General features: G+C 41.2%; 1 protein-coding gene across 1 annotated transcript in view; it reads right to left on the reverse strand.

The window, feature by feature from the left end:
- The window catches only part of LOC139399443 (glypican-6-like), a 110,309-nt gene that overhangs the window by 47,151 nt on the left and 45,440 nt on the right, over positions 1-17,718 (reverse strand). The window contains exons 3-4 of the mRNA XM_071144853.1: positions 16,761-17,152; positions 4,821-4,986 (exon numbers count right to left, since the gene is read on the reverse strand). Coding sequence (XP_071000954.1) covers positions 4,821-4,986; positions 16,761-17,152 — 558 coding nt within the window. The remainder of the gene's footprint in view (positions 1-4,820; positions 4,987-16,760; positions 17,153-17,718) is intronic.

Genomic DNA, 17,718 nt, shown 5'->3' on the forward strand with positions numbered 1-17,718 from the left:
TCTCTCTCTCTCTCTCTCTCTCTCTCTCTTTGACACCCACACTACCCCTGATTGCACCTTCAGTTTTATTATTAGATACAGTATCAAATTTCAGGTCAACTCCGGCATTTCTTCTATGCATAAAGCCAGGACTTACACAAGCTAAAGAGTGAGTAACGAAGAGAGGTAAGCTGCGCAGACTATCACTAAAGAGAATCCAGACAGGGATGCTACATGTTTTATTAGTCTTTTCCAACTCACTTATTTTGTTGTGAAATGCCAGTTGTCTGCCTGATACAAAGCCAATTACATCCATCATAATGATCCATTAGGACTGCAGATCCAAGACAGAGTATGAAATGTCGCTTCGAATGATGTATCTGCCGCTTTTGTATTTCAGTCAGAGAGTTCCGTCTCAAAGTATAAGTGATTCTATCCTATTTTTAGGAGACGGAAAAGCATGATCATCACAAATAATAAGCAGCACACCATGCAAGTGACTGGTGCACACCTAGAGTCCTATGTCCTATGAGAGAGAGAGACGGACATAGCTTAAGAAAACACTGTTGCGTTTAGGTCCCTACTTCATTAGCTGCTGTGGGGTTGAGGCATAAGTGGCAAGTCATTATATCCATGTTTAAAACCTATGTAAGGACACACAATTAATGAACAATATGATCACTATTTCCATTTCCTTTAGTGCGGTGCCCAGGCAGAAGAGGACATCTTTTGGCCCAGTTGTCTCATTCTCAGCCACGGGTAGTCCTCTAGTGGTGTGTTGCTGAGATGATTTATTTTCCCTTCCTCTTCTATATTTTATTAATGAGGAAATCTTCACAAAGGACAGGAAATGTTTTTCATGAATTGTGAGGTTGTGACTGTCTCCAGTTACCCCGGTGAAACAAATCACGCAATTAAAAAGAAATGAGCAAATAAAATCAATGCAGATCACTTACACTGTGGTGACCTACGGCCTCTAGAGAGAACGATCCTAGTCAGTATTGCAATGAAGCACAAATAATAGAAGAAAAAGCTGTGGCACCGCTGTGTAAGTACACCTTTGGATGGTCCCAGAGTATTAGCACATGGGTAGGGCCTAGTCTTGTGTGCATTGCGGTAGTCAAGCAGGAAGGAAAATCGCTTTCTATCACCTGTCAACACACAAAAAAAAAAATGATAGTGACACGTGGGGTGTAAACTAGAGAGGGCCACATATATCACCACAGCATGTGACGGATGTTCAAACGCCATAGGCTGATCGAGACATCAATTCTCTAGGACAGCCAAATACATAACCTCTTAAAAAGTGTTTCAGATATATGACATTTTAAAACATTATTCAATAAAAAAAAAGGACGATTCCCTTATATGAAAACACTTCAAAGGCACCTCAAAGACATGCAAATATAAACAGCCATCCCACAAACTGAGATTCGATGCATATTTCAAGCCTAATGTATCATGTAAACCAAAACCCTGGAGGAGTTGGTGAATCCAGCATACTGTATGTTCAGTGATGAGTGTTCAGGTGTGAACTGACAGATGTTCAGTTAGCTTCCCCAACGCTTCAGATGATTCATCCCATCAAAAAAACATCTGACTTCTCATCTAATCTTACTTCACATGACATTCATCTACTGCTATTCTATTACTTGTAGATAAAATGAACATACATTTTGTAAAACAAACCCGGGAGTGATCTGATTCACATGCATGCCATAATTCTGTTGCAGGGATGAATGCAGAACGCAGGTTGAATAAAGGATGATGTCTGCCACCTGTTTCCATAATTCATAGACTGAGCCACTTGTGTTGTTTTTTTTTCATGCAAAATAGCAAGAGGTCAGAACAAATGGTTCCAATGGGAACAAATGGATTAGAGACTGGCTAGTCAGTGGAACCAATATAATCCATGATTTATTCCTTCTATTTTAATTACATGAATACTTGAGGAGGGAAAACAAAAGCCATTTTGCTTGAATTCAGCTGACAGATTTGCATATTTAAACATGGGTCCTTTATACTGTCTGATTCATGTTTGATGTGCAGGCAGGTATGCATAGATAAAACCTCTGAAAATGATCTTCAAGGCTGTAATGTTTAATCTGATACCATTTAACACTTGGTTTAGTCTGGAAATGTGTTATTAAAATTGACTTGGCTACTCTACTGATATTTTGATATTACAGAGTTTGATATTATGCCATATATTTTTGGTATTATGATATTTGATGTGTATGACAACAGTGCCATGACCTTCTACGATCAATCAATCTCTATAGGTACAGCACCTTTCCACTCCTGTAATTCAGCCCTTTTCCTTTAGCCTGAAATAATCAAATGAAGTTCCGCTTATTTTAGCCATGAATTCTACTAGATTCACTGAACATTTCACATGTTGTTCTACGTGAAATACCTCAGTCATATTTCATTTGCTTGGCCCATTTGCTTCCCGCCTAAGGCGAGAAAAGGGAAAGAAAGAAAAGTACAAACCTGCTGGCCTTGCCACCTGAGAGAGAAATAAAATAAAACAAACCACATTTTATTTTCTGAAATAAATGACTGAAAGCAAGTTCCTGCAAGGGTATATCATTTGGGTTGGGTTGGCAGTGAGGTCTGGCTATGTACAATAAAATATACAAAAACACACAGAACTCAACTGATTTGTAGTGGCACATACTAATAGTCCCATCGCTCGTAGTACACAGTGCCAAGCTTCAACTCTATTTTCATAAATAACATATTGAAACCCTTTCAGAGAGGAACAAGAACATTCAGACACACCAATATAATGGGAGCTTTATACAGCCTCTCGTATTTCCCCTCCTGTCTTCGACTATGCATAAACGGAAGCCGCGCATTGGCACACAGCTATTATAAGAAGAGATGGATGTTTTGGAGCATTCCATATTTCGCTAGCTAGACTGAATGAATGGAAGCAGAAGCACAGCTGCACTGAATGAACATCTGTTTTGGCCTGCTTTTGGCAGTGGCACCAATGTCCCTCCTCTGCCCCCCCCACACATTCACACGGAGGATAAATGAAGGTTAGGCTGAGGGTAATGTGAATGGCTGCCTTTTTTGTCCAACTTTTGTCAGAAGTTCCAATGCACTGTGTCAGAGAGTGTTATTTTCTGCTGGTGGAGCTCTAGCAGTGAGGAGGTGCTGAGGGAAAAATCATTGCTATCGGGAGCTCAGCTTCCAGCTGTAAAGGATTTCTCACTCCTTGGTTGAATTAGCTTTTCACCTTTCCGGTATCTCGTCTTCTCTGGTCAGCGGAGCAGACATACGCTGTTGGGCGAGATAGATGCCACTGGAATCAAGATGAATATCTTTACTTAAGCTCTGTTGCCAGTTCCATGTCAGTCTCCCAGGCTTTTGTGTTTTATTTCACTCTAAAGCCCTGTAGACGCCAGCTTCTCCCTTTCTATTCACATGAACTGGAATAGCTAAAGGTTTTCATGTGAGTTAAAGTATATTACTACAATGTAGCCCTTATACGTGGATGAAAAGACATGTTCAAGAGTATGATAATCCTATATTGGTTTGTGAACTTGTATGCAAACTCGATGGATTTCACCATCACGGCAAAAACCGCCAATGCCCTACGCTGCAAAGCAAAGCCTGTGTACGATCATCCGGCACATGTGAAAGAAGAAACCCGTGTTATTAGAGTTTGGAGTTCATTTTCACGGGGTCTATCCTCTTCTCAACTACTTAAGGAACAGTGAGAAGCACAGGGGACATTTGGCAGACACGCAATCACTATTGTAGGCTGTGAAAGCCCAATCGATATCCTCTGTGCGGTTGGACCTTGAGCTAATTGAAAATCTTTCAGCCTATAATGAATATGAAATGTCAGAGAGCCAAAATATATGAACTGACATTTAATCCCCACCCCTGGAACAATTCTCCAATTGAAAGTATGGAAATGTTGACATCTAGAAAAAACACAGTATTTCAGTTAGACCACCCAATTATCAAATAGAAGGACATAAAACGTAAAACTGTTAGATAAATCGTATAAATATTGTACTACTGGACCTTTACTGTATAGTGACTGATGTAGCTTACAGTAGAGAGCTATTGAAGTGGCCAAGCTCTGTAACAACGAATTGTACAGTGCATGTACAGTAAACCCACACCATCAACTCTACATTTAGTCCTGGGTAACAAGACTTTAAGAGTCAACCTGATGCTACCATTGAATATTAATCTGACGGATGTCACACTGCTCCACCAACACCTCAATGCGCTGTACTTTACATTGGGCCTCCGATGTTCTGACATGGAACAACTATCGAGAGAGCTGTGGCCCCATTTCAGCTGCTTGTTTCTGACAGCAGCATGCTTGTCATGTGTCTCTAAAGAGCAGATCGCAGCTAGCCTGCTCGGCTTTAGTTCACTTCAGCAGTCTTGACATATCTAAATGAAAGCTCCAAACTGAATTAGGTAGTCTATTAAAAAAAAATAACTGCCATGTTGTATTCATGTTTGTAATCTCCCCGAGTTAAACGAGCTCCTGTTGAACTGCTTTCCACAAAGCTCAGCGTTTACCACAGTGTGCTACTATCCCACTGCAAGTCCCCATTTAACACAGCATGAGCCCACCAGCCAATGAGTTATGGCGTTTTCATCCAGTAGAAATTGTCAAAGAAAAAATGAAGATTCAAACAGTAAAACGAAAATGTACCTTCTTATTATAGTGCCCAAGTTGTGTCCACGGGACTAAACACAGACAAATAAAACATGAATGACATCTTACCATAAAATGAAAAATACAGACAAACAATTCAACACAGCACACATTTTTTATACAAAGGCAAAGGGAGGGGTCTTACCGATGTACTGGTTCCACTCTGGGTCCAGATCGGCCTGGTTGGCGAGACAGCCCTTCATGACGTTCAGACAATAGTTGTTACAGGGCTTCACGGAGGGCATGGCTTGGCAGTATGGGCAGTACATCATCTTGGTCAGTGCTCGGATACACGCTGCGGTGCTGCTCACCTAGTGGGTGGATATAGTGTCAGAATAAAGATCAGCTACATAACAGATACGATATACTGTTTTACACAGATACAATATACTGTTTTACACATAGGATACAGCAAACTGTAATTTCCTGTCTTGGATGAATAATAAGATACTAGCTGGTTAAGAAAACTAACAGGAAGTAAAACTATGTTCTACATAAACCAGTATGATTACTCCCAGGCAACATTTCTGTCCAGATTGAGGGCCCTTTACCAGGATCACAGCACAGTGAGTGACTGGGAGAACAGTAGGAGCATTCTACTGTGCTTTCTGTTTTCAATAGAGCACTACAACACAATTCTCATGAGGTCAAATGAAGTCCGAGAATGTCAGGCTTAAGACACTGTTTAAAATGCAAAAAGACACGCCGGCTGCTCCACTGTCCTTACATCTATGGCGCTCAACAGAAGCTCAGCATACATAAACAGGAACGACATGAACAACAGTTGTATCTGGTGAAATTGAAAATATGTGAAAAATACAGCACCAGATTTGTTTGGTCAATAATGCAAATATCAACATATTTTTTCTTTGAAGTCAAGGCTCCAGGGTAATGGCTAATGGCTTTATCTATTTAACAAACACCAACACAGACAGGCCCTTAATAATAATTTCTTAACCTTGTTACTGCATCTCAGGCCTATGTGAAAAAGCAATTCCCTAACCACCATTTCTGTCAGTGCATCAGTTTGCTTGTGTGTGTGTGTGTGTGTGTGTGTGTGTGTGTGTGTGTGTGTGTGTGTGTGTGTGTGTGTGTGTGTGTGTAAGTGGATGCCTACATGTTTTATGCATTTTATTGCAGTAGTGTCTGAGCTTCTTGTTACTCTGGCCAAAATACACTACATGACCAAAAGTATGTGGACATGTGCTCATTGAGCATCTCATTCCAAAATCATGGGCATTATTATGGAGTTGGTCCCCCCTTTGCTGCTATAACAGCCTCCATTCTTCTGGGAAGGCTTTCCACTTGATGTTAGAACATTGCTGCGGGGGACTTGCTTCCATTCAGCCACAAGAGCATTAGCGGGGTCGGGCACTGATGTTGGGTGATTAGGCCTGGCTCGCAGTCGACGTTCCAATTCATCCCAAATGTGTTTGATGGGGTTGAGGTCAGGGCTCTGTGCAGGCCAGTCAAGTTCTTCCACACTGATCTCGACAAACCATTTCTGTATGGACCTCGCTTTGTGCAAAGGGGCATTATCGTGCCACAAAGTTGGAAGCACAGAATCGTCTAGAATGTCATTGTATGCTGTAGTGTTAAGATTTCCCTTCACTGGATCTAAGGAGCCTAGGCCAAACCATTAAAAACAGCCCCAGACCATTATTCCACCTCCACCAAACTTTAGTGTTAGCACATTCGGGCAGGTAGTGTTCTCCTGGCGTCCACTAAACCAAGATTTGTCCATCAGACTGCCAGATGGTAGAGCGTGATTCATCACTCCAGAGAACGCATTTCCACTGCTCCAAAGTACAATGGCGGTGAGCTTTACACCACTCCAGCCGACGCTTGGCTTTGAACCTGGTGATCTTAGGCTTGTGTGTGGCTGCTCGGCCATGGAAACCCATTTCATGAAGCTCCCGACGAACAGTCCTTGTGCTGACGTTGCTTTCAGAGGCAGTTTGGAACTCGGTAGTAAGTGTTGCAACCAAGGACAGATCATTTTTACGCGCTACGTGCTTCAGCACTCAGCAATTCCGTTCTTTGGGCTTGTGTGGCCTACCACTTCGCGGCTGAGGCGTTGTTGCTCCACAATAACAGCACTTACAGTTGACCGGGGCAGCTCTAGCAGGGCAGATATTTGACGAACTGACTTGTTGGAAAGGTGGCATCCTATGACGGTGCCACATTGAAAGTCACTGAGCTCTTCAGTAAGCCCATTCTACTGCCAATGTTTGTCGCTGGAGATTGCATGGCGGTGTAAATATGTATAAAATAGAGTATGAAATAGCCGAATCCACTCATTTGAAGGGGTGTCCACATACCTTTGTATATACTGTATGCTGTAGATACAATAACACATTCCTATTTCGTCAGGTTAATCTCAACATCTTTAAAATAATAAAGTAAACACCCAGTCTCTGTTCTGAACGAAGTATAATTTTACACAACGCCCAAAATATCTTGTGTATTTCCAGTGTGAGCAGATGTACTAGTCTAAACTTCCCAAAGTACCCAGACACTGCATGAATGAGGTGAGAGAAGAGGCACAGCTCAGCTGGAAGTCTGTGTTTTGAGTGGTTTCTGAGCTGTCTTCATGTTTGATGTGATTGGACCCCTGTCTCTCTCAACCCAACAGTGAGGATCTGCTGAGGGGAAGGCAAGGCGGAGGCATCAACAGCCTCCACAGAGTCAGGCTTGAAGACAAGGATCAAACAAACACACACACACGCTGACTGACTGATATGCCTCAAACATCTACTGCTAGCTTCCTCCGTCATTGGCTTGACTTATCACAACAGTCTGATGCTGATCACTCAAACAATGTCATGTACCCACTGACATCCAAAGGAACTCACAGGTGTGGGGGCTGCGAGTTGAAGATATCAAGGGGGTAATTGTTTATTTAGATTCTCTGCTACCTGTGGTGGCTATACAGTATGTGCCTTCAATATTTGTGACATTTCAGATTGCTTTGTTCTGCAGTTGCATAGCAACTGTTGGTGAATACAATTCATTCATTTCATATGGATGCAATAAAAATAAGTATTTTTCAGATTCTAAGATCTTAAAAGGGACATTTGAACCTGAAATCCACTTCATTTTAAAATACTCCACTGGAAGAATCCTTCATGTGCATGTCCGTACAGTAAGACATGGTATAGGGTTGCTTCCCCCCTTTTTCAATTTGCAGAACTGACACCTGACAAATGCTACCCTTCCCCACAAATGGCTTTGGTGCAAGACCAGCACTTAGTATGTTGCCATAATGTCTGCTCGACTCTCCCCTATCTCTCCCTGGACTGCTTGCTCCTTTGAGCGCATTACACCATTTGCAGAGCAGGTATTATTCTAATGATACAGGCTCATCAAAGCGCGTCCTATTATTAGAATCAATCAATAGCCACATCACTGCTTTGCAACACTGAATAACAGAAATACACGGTGTACCCATAATGAGAATGCAGTCTTTGATACTTTGAGAACATTTTGAAGCCTTGATATATCCTTGGGTATATCTTTTCAGAGGTTTAGAAAAATGGGTAAACACCAAGCCTACGCTGGTATTTATGCTGTAATAAGTGTAATTGAATGCCAAACTCTGATTGATCATGGGTAAACTAAACTGCCAGGCGATATATAAACGTGTGTCTCTAGTTACTCAGGCAGTGCCTCCAGTCAAAAGCTGAGTGTCTTAGTCAAAAACTGTGAACTGCTGGGATGTGATGTACTACACCAGCTCCTTTAACTCAATAAAGTCCCCCAGCAGCACTCGGCATAGATGTCACATCTCACTGTAGCCGGGTGCCAGGACACCTCCTCTGGGGTGTCTTATTCCATTATGCTTACACCCAATCTCTTCTGATGAGTTGAGGCCCAGTGGATCAAAGCGCCTTTGCCCCCGCCACATGACCTGTGTCTCAGGTCCCTGGGTAATGTCAGAGGTGAGGTGGGGACATGGCGGCTGCCAGGGAACCCAGGATGTGTGTCAATACCACAGATGCTAACAACTCATCCCCAGGGTTTGCTCATAGAGAGGGTTTCATCAGGCTGCCCTGGCTGGAAATGGGGAACTGATATGGCCTGGAGGTGCATGACGTGATCACACATGATTGTGGTTCACGGAGTTCATCATGCTTGCTGGTAATGAATGGCCCGCAGTGGAAAGGTTGAGTTTGTTGGATGTTCATGGGTTATACATCTGATTCTCCGCAGGCAGCCAAATCACCTTGGGTTTCCTCGTGCCTTTGACCGTATAATACTGTAGCTGCGCTAAAATCCCCATGACGCATACCCTATTTATCATGAATTATGATGAACATAAACCCATTGACCAGCAACAGTTGCATAAGGACTCAATTTCCAAACAGGATATTAACTGTTTTCTAGCCTTGATGTCCAGGCTTCTCCTCGGACTACGCAGAACAGTTTACACAGTATTATCAACACCGATAATGGTAACAAACGCATGCAATTCCGATAAATTGCTTGTGACCACCGACGCAGGGGAAGCAAATTGTATCTATAAGGCCAGTGTTCTAATGTTGATATTAACTGTGAACACGATCTAGAAAACAGTTGTTTTTGTTGTTGAGTGGAGCAAATACCAAGCATACATCTCTTGCTATGCCTTTAATCTTCCTTTGCACTGGATCGAAACTACACACACTCCTAAGGCAGTGCTATACTGCAGCAACAGCTAGCTGCATTAAGATTATATCACATCAAACAGAATACTTACAGCAAGATTAATGGGGACGGTATACAGACTTAACAAATATTGGACGATAGAGATACAAACATCCATAGCAAATAATATTTCCTCGTAGCTTGGAGACAGATACTCTTCCCATGCTTAAGAATTCCTTGTGAATAACGGGAGGCCCCATCAGTAGTCATTATAGAGCACTCGAGAGGGCAGCCCTGAGCCTCAACCCAAAAGCCCATAGGCCCATACAAAGAGGTGGTGCTGGTGGTAAGTCAGTGGTAAGTCAGTAATATTATACTGTAGGGGATCTTCTGGGAGAGAACAAAACCTCACCCAGAAAGTAAATTAGAACACCTTCAGCTTGTTCAAGAATGTGTTGGATTCTGTTAAAAGCCTACTTCTTTCCGCACCAGTAAAATTCATTCCAACACCAACTCCAACACCAACAAATTGCTCCGTTTTATGATCTCAGGTTTTGGAATTAAATATTTATATGTGATAATGATGGATCCAACACAATCAGTCCATTGTTCAATTCTGGGAAAAGTTTTGATATATATCTATGACAATAATTGTACATTATACAATTGGGTCAAAGGATTCAGGAGAAAATTCCCTTTTTCAATGGGAAGTGGTGTATTCCTTATCAGAATTAGCATTCTCACCGCTGCACATAAGCAGCAAATAGTATTTACTGTAGAATTCTAGTATTTTATAGTAAACTGTATATTGTAGAATACTGTCACACCCTGATATGTTTAACATGTCCTTGTGATTGTCTCCAGCCCCCTCCAGGTGTCACCCATCTTCCCTTTTACCCTCAGTGTATGTACAGTTGAAGTCGGAAGTTTACATACACCTTAGCCAAATACATTTAAACTAAGTTTTTCACAATTCCTGACATTTAATCCTAGTAAAAAGTCCATGTATTTGGTCAGTTAGGATGACCACTTTTTTTTAAGAATGTGAAATGTCAAAATAATAATAGAGAAAATTAGTTCTTCCAGCTTTTATTTCTTTCATCACATTCCCAGTGGGTCAGAAGTTTACATACAGTCAATTTGTATTTGGTAGCATTGCCTTTAACATTTTTAACTTGGGTCAAACGTTTTGGGTAGCCTTCCACAAGCTTCCCACAATAAGTTGGGTGAATTTTGGCCCATTCCTCCTGACAGAGCTGGTGTAATTGAGTCAGGTTTGTAGGCCTCCTTGCTCGCACATGCTTTTTCAGTTCTGCCCACAAATTTTCTATAGGATTGACGTCAGGGCTTTGTGATGGCCACTCCAATACCTTGACTTTGTTGTCCTTAAGCCATTTGCCACAACTTTGGAAGTATGCTTGGGGTCATTGTCCATTTGGAGGACCCATTTGCGACCAAGCTTTAAATTCTTGACTGATGTCTTGAGATGTTGCTTCAATATATCCAGATAATTTTCCTACCTCATGAAGCCATCTTTTGTGAAGTGCACCCGTCCCTCCTGCAGCAAAGCACCCCCACAACATGATGCTGCCACCCCCGTGCTTCACAATTGGGATGGTGTTCTTCGGCTTGCAAGCCTCCCCCTTTTTCCTCCAAACATAACGATGGTCATTTTGGCCAAACAGTTCTATTTTTGTTTCATCAAACCAGAGGACATTTCTCCAAAAAGTACGATCTTTGTCCCCATGTGCAGTTGCAAACCGTAGTCTGGCTTTTTATTGGCGGTTTTGGAGCAGTGGCTTCTTCCTTGCTGACCGGCCTTTCAGGTTATGTCAATATAGGACTCGTCTTTACTGTGGATATTGATACTTTTGTACCTGTTTCCTCCAGCATCTTCACAAGGTCCTTTGCTGTTGTTCTGGGATTGATTTGCACTTTTCACACCAAAGTACGTTCATCTCGAGAAGACAGAATGCGTCTCCTTCCTGAGCGGCATGACGGCTGCGTGGTCCCATGGTGTTTATACTTGGGTACTATTGTTTCAACAGATGAACGTGGTACCTTCAGGCATTTGGAAATTGCTCCCAAGAATGAACTAGACTTAATTAATTAATTATAAATTAATTATAAGTGAAATAATCTGTCTGTAAACAATTGTTGGAAAAATGACTTGTGTCATGCACAAAGTAGATGTCCTAAAAATGAGTTTTAATGACTCCAACCTAAGTGTGTGTTAACTTCCGACTTCAACTGTATACCTGTGTTCTCTGTTTGTCTGTTGTCCATTCACCTTGTCTCGTCAAGTCAACCGGCGTGTTTTTCCATGCTCCTGCTTTTTCCAAGTCTCTGTTTTTCTAGTCCTCCCGGTTCTGACCTTTGCCTGCCCTGACACTGAGCCCACCTGCCTGACCATTCAGCCTGCCCTGACACTGAGCCTGCCTGCCACTTTGTACCTCCTGGACTCTGACCTGGTTTATGATATTTTGCCTGTCCACGACCTGTCTCTTGCCTGCCCCTTGTTTTATAATAAATATCAGAGACTCGAACCATCTGCCTCACTTGTCTGCATCTGCGTCTCGCCCTGTATCATTATAGAATACTGTTATCCACACTGTATTTTCCCTCAATCCTTTGTAGGACTTACTATATAATCGTGTAGTATACTGTAGAATAATATACTCCACTCTGTAGTATCCCTCAAACGTTTAGTGCTTACTATAGAATATTGTAGTATACTGTAGAATACTACAAAATTATCTTCAATGCTGTAATGTTTAATCTGATACCATTTAACATCTGGTTTAGTCTGGAAATATATTGGTAACATTTTCTTGGCTACTGTACTGACATTTGTATATGTTTTGTACACCAAGTGTATGTTTGATTTGCAGGCAGGTACGCATAGACAAAAGCCTCTGAAAAGGATATGCAATGCTCCCACTCCTGGTAACATTTTCTTGGTTACTGTACTGATATTTTGATATATATTAACACACACACACACACACACACACACACACACACACACACACACACACACACACACACACACACACACACACACTACTGGTCAAATGTTTTACTACTTCATGAAGCTGGTTGAGAGAACGCCATGAGGGTGCAAAGCTGTCATCAAGGCAAAGGGTGGCATTTTGAAGAATCTCAAATAAAAAAATAATTTAGAATTTGTTTTTTAAAAAATGATTTCATGTGTTATTTCATAGTTTTGATGTCTTCACAATTATTCTACAAAGTAGAAGATAGTAAAAATAAACAAAAACCCTTGAATGAGTAGGTGTTCTAAAACTTTTGGGAGTAGTACACAGCGTTGTACGAGATCTTCAGTTTCATGAAAATGTATCGCATGGAATAGCCTTAATTTCTCAGAACAAGAATAGACTGATGAGTTTCAGAAGAAAGTTATTTGTTCCTGGCCATTTTGAGCCTGTAATCGAACCCACAAATGCTGATGCTCCAAATACTCAACTAGTCTAGAGAAGGCCAATTTTATTGCTTCTTTAAATCAGCAGAACAGTTTTCAGCTGTGCTTACATAATTGCAAAAGGGTTTTCTAATGATCAATTAGCCTTGTAAAATGATCAACTTGGATTAGCTAACACAACGTGCCATTGGAACACAGGAGTGATGGTTGCTGATAATGGGCCTCTGAACGCATGTAGATATTCCATAAAAAAATCTGCCGTTTCCAGCTACAATAGTAATTTACAACATTAACAATGTCTATACTGGATTTCTGATCATTTTGATGATATTTTAACGGACAAAAAATGTGCGGTAGTGTATATATATATATATTTAAATGTATTACAGATTTAGATTTTGTAATATTATATATTTTGATATCATGATATTTTATCTGTATGACAACAGCGCCATGACCTTCTACGATCAATCAATCTCTATAGGTACAGCACCTTTCCACTCCTGTAATTCAGCCCTTTTCCTTTAGCCTGAAATAATCAAATGAAGTTCTGCTTATTTTAATCATGAATTCTACTAGACTCACTGAACATTTCACATTTTGTTCTACGTGAAATACCTCAGTCATATTTCATATGCTTGGCCCATTTGCTTTCCGCCTAAGGCGAGAAAAGATAAATAAATAAAGTTGCTGGTCTTGCCACCTGAGAGAGAAATAAAACAAAACAAATATTTTTTTCAGAAATAATTTACAACTTGTAGAGCCCATGCCCCAACAAACTGAAGCTGTTATGAGGGCAAAAATGAGGAGATGCAACTCAAAATTAGTAAGGTGTTCCTAATGTTTGATACACTCAGTGTACAGCGCATTCGGAAAGTATTCAGACCCCTTGACTTTTCCACATTTTGTTATGTTACAGCCTTATTCTAAAATGTATTAAATCATTTTCCCCCCTCATCAATCTACACACAATGCCCCATAATGACAAAGCAAAAACAGGTTTTCAAACATTTTTGCAAATGCATTAACAAAAACTGAAATATTACATTTACATAAGAATTCAGGCCCTTTACTCAGAACTTTGTTGAAGCACCTTTGGCAGTGATTATAGCCATGAGTCTTCTTGGGAATGACGCTACAAGCTTGGCACACCTGTATTTGGGGAGTTTCTCCCACTCTTCTCTGCAGATCCTGTCAAGATCTGTCAGGTTGGATGGGGAGTGACACTGCACAGCCATTTTCAGGTCTCTCCAGAGATATTCAATTGGGTTCAAGTCCGGGCTCTGGCTGGGCCACTCAAGGACATTCAGAGACTTGTCCTGAAGCCACTACTGCATTGTCTTGGCTCTGTGCTTAGGGTTTCTGTCCTGTTGGAAGGTGAACCATCGCCCCAGTCTGAGGTATTGAGTGCTATGGAGAAGGTTTTCATCAAGGGTCTCTCTGTACTTTGCTCCATTCATCTTTCCACCAATTCTGACTAGTCTCCCAGTCTATGACGCAGAAAAAAACATCCCCACAGCATGATCCTGCAACCACCATGCCTCACTGTAGGGATGGTGCCAGGTTTCCTCTAGACGTGAAGCTTGGCATTCAGGCCATAGAGTTCAATCTATGTTTCATCAGACCAGAGAATCTTGTTTCTCATGGTCTGAGAGTCTTTAGGTTACTTTTGGCAAACTGCAAGCGGGTTGTCATGTGCCTTTTACTAAGGAGTGGCTTCCGTCTGCCCACTCTACCATAAAGTCCTGATTAGTGGAGTGCTGCAGGGATGGTTGGCCTTCTGGAAGGTTATCTCATCTCCACTGAGGAACTCTAGAGCTCTGTCAGAGTGACCATTGGATTCTTGGTAACCTCCCTGACCAAGGCCCTTCTCCCCCAATTGCTCAGTTTGGCCAGGCGGCGAGCTCTAGGAAGAGTCTTGGTGGTTCCAAACTTCATCCACTTAAGAATGATGGAGGCCACTGTGTTCTTGGGGACCTTCAATGCTGCAGAAAATATTATGTTACCCTTCCCCAGATCTGTGCCTCAACACAATCCTATCTCGGAGCTCTACTGACAATTCCTTCAACCTCATGGCTTGGTTTTTGCTCAGACATGCACTGTCAACTGTGGGACCTTATATAGACAAGTGTGTGCCTTTCCAAATCATGTCCAATCAATTTAAATTTACCACAGGTGGACTCCAATCATGTTGTAAAAACATCTCAAGGATGATCAGTGGAAACCGGATGTACCTGAGCTCAATTTTGAGTCTCATAGCAAAGGGGCTGAATACTTATGTAAATAAGGTTTTTCTGTTTTCTATTTGTAATACTTTTGCAAACATTTCTAAATACCTATTTTCGCTTTGTCATTATGGGTTATTGTGTGTAGATTGATGAGAATTATTATTTTTTAAATCCATTTCAGAATAAGGCTGTAAAGTACACTACCGTTCAAAAGGTCACTTAGAAATGCCCTTGTTTTCCATGAAAACACACATGAAATGAGTTGCAAAATGAATAGTAAATATAGTGAAGACATTGACAAGGTTAAAAATAATGATTTTTAATTTAAATAATAATTATGTCCTTTAAACTTTGCTTTCGTCAAAGAATCTGAAGAGATTTCCCCACATGCTTCCTGAAGTACCTCCCACAGGTTGGACTGGCTTGATGGGCACTTCTTACGTACCATACGGTCAAGCTGCTCCCACAACAGCTCAATAGGGTTCAGATCCGGTGACTGTGCTGGCCACTCCTCTGTCCAGTGTTTGTGTTCTTTTGCCCATCTTAATCTTTTATTTTTATTGGCCAGTCTGAGATATGGCTTTTTCTTTGCAACTCTGCCTAGAAGGCCACCATCCCGGAGTCACCTCTTCACTGTTGACATTGAGACTGGTGTTTTGCGGGTACTATTTATTGAAGCTGCCAGTTGAGGACTTGTGAAGCGTCTAGACATTCTAATGTACATGTCCTCCTGCTCAGTTGTGCAACCGGGGCCTCTTTCTATTCTGGTTAGAGCCAGTTTGCACTGTTCTGTGAAGGGAGTAGTACACAGCGTTGCACCAGATTGTCAGTTTCTTGGCAATTTCTCACATTAATTTCTCAAAACATGAATAGACTGACGAGTTTCAGAAGAAAGTTCTTTGTTCCTGGCCATTTTGAGTCTGTAATAGAACCCACAAATGCTGATGCTCCAGATACTCAACTAGTCTATAGAAGGCCAGTTTTATTGCTTCTTTTATCAGGACAACAGTTTTCAGCTGTGCTAACATAATTGCAAAAGGGTTTTCCAGTGATCAATTAGCCTTTTAAAATGATAAACTTGGATTAGCTAACACAACGTGTCATTGGAACACAGGAGTGATGGTTGCTGGTAATGGTGACCCCAAACTTTTGAACAGTACTGTCCATTTGTGGGGGAAAAGTCAAGGGGTCTGAATACTTTCCCAATGCACTGTATGCTACACACTGTAGTATCCTTTGATCATGTAGCACTTACTGTAGAATTTTGTAGTATACTGTAGAATACACAACACACTGTAGGATCTTTCATTCATTAATAGCACTTTCTATAGAATGTTGTACTTCATGGCAATAGACTGTCCCATAATAATTTTTACCTGGTAATCACGGCATGAAGTACATTATTACGGCAATAAGTCATGGTTAACACCCTCATACCCAAATGGAAAAAAATACTATAATTGACTATATAATACTATAACACTACTATATAATTATGTACTACATTGTAGTAAACTGTAGTAGGTTATAGGTTATAGAAAATAGCAGAAATGTTGAACCTTGCCATTAAGACTCCTGTCCTACCTACTTACAGGTTATGTCAAATTTGTTCTTCTATTATTTGTCCAGTAGGTTTCTGCAAAGAGAAATCACCCACTTTGGATCCTTGAAAAGCGCTATATAAGTCCTATTTATTATTATAGTAAATACTACAGTATACCCTAGTAATATCTGCAAAATATTTTTTTTATGAGGGCAGTTTTTATGAATGGCAGAGACTTGGGCTTACCTTGGACACCCTGTTGGCCACCTCTCGACCAACCGAGAGCCCCTGGACGAATGTGCGGGCTGCAATGAAGGCCCTTGTAACCTGAGCCTTGAGCTTCCTGGGCACGTCTCCAAAGGGTTTGAGCTGGTCTGTGTACTTGCTGATGCACTCCAGATAGTCATCTGTGATGACGTACTGGGAGTTGAGCAGCGTGAACATGCGCTCCAGCAGCCGCGACCAGAAGTCGTTGAGCATCTCCTCCAGGTTCACGTTGCCCCCAGTGTAGTAGCGCTTCAGCTCGGCAAACAGGTTCTGGAAGACTTCTGAGTTCTGCATGTAAGGCTTGCCATAGGTCCGCACGAACATCTCGTTCAGGGACTTCTCCGTGTTCTCCAGCAGCTCCAGGAAGAACTCTTGGTCAAGAGAAGAAAGAGAGAGACAATTCAAATAATGTACAATAATACAAATAATAATAATACTTTTTGTTGAGAACTCAGTCGGAGTCTCAACTTAATGTTAACAGTTAGAATAGTAGAAGAGACAAGATAGAATTTTCTAAATTTGCTTGTGCATCAGCCGTCTTTCTCTTCTGCTTTTCACTGACAGCCCGTGTCAGCAAAAACATTTTAGATTGGTAAGTTAGTCTAGCCAGCTATCTAAACTTCTAGTAATCATGGTCAAATTACCGACCGGGGGACCCCCAGTTGTTTTATTAGTCACTCTCAGTCAGATATCATATTAAAACGGCAAACATTTCTCTCACCCTATGGCAAAATAAGTAGAATTGCAAGTAATTAGCTGTAAAACTGCACATTGCATGAAATTAGCTATAGAATTTGAAACAATTCTTTCCGCCCCATGACAAAATGTGGAGATTTGCAGCAAACTTGCTTTAAAACTGCAAAATTTTCTCTATGCCCAATGGCAAAATGTGTAGAATTGCAGAAAACCTGCTTTAAAACTGCACAAAAAACTGTAC

Source organism: Oncorhynchus clarkii, chromosome 3, assembly GCF_045791955.1.
Source record: "Oncorhynchus clarkii lewisi isolate Uvic-CL-2024 chromosome 3, UVic_Ocla_1.0, whole genome shotgun sequence".
Classification (NCBI taxonomy): domain Eukaryota; kingdom Metazoa; phylum Chordata; class Actinopteri; order Salmoniformes; family Salmonidae; genus Oncorhynchus; species Oncorhynchus clarkii.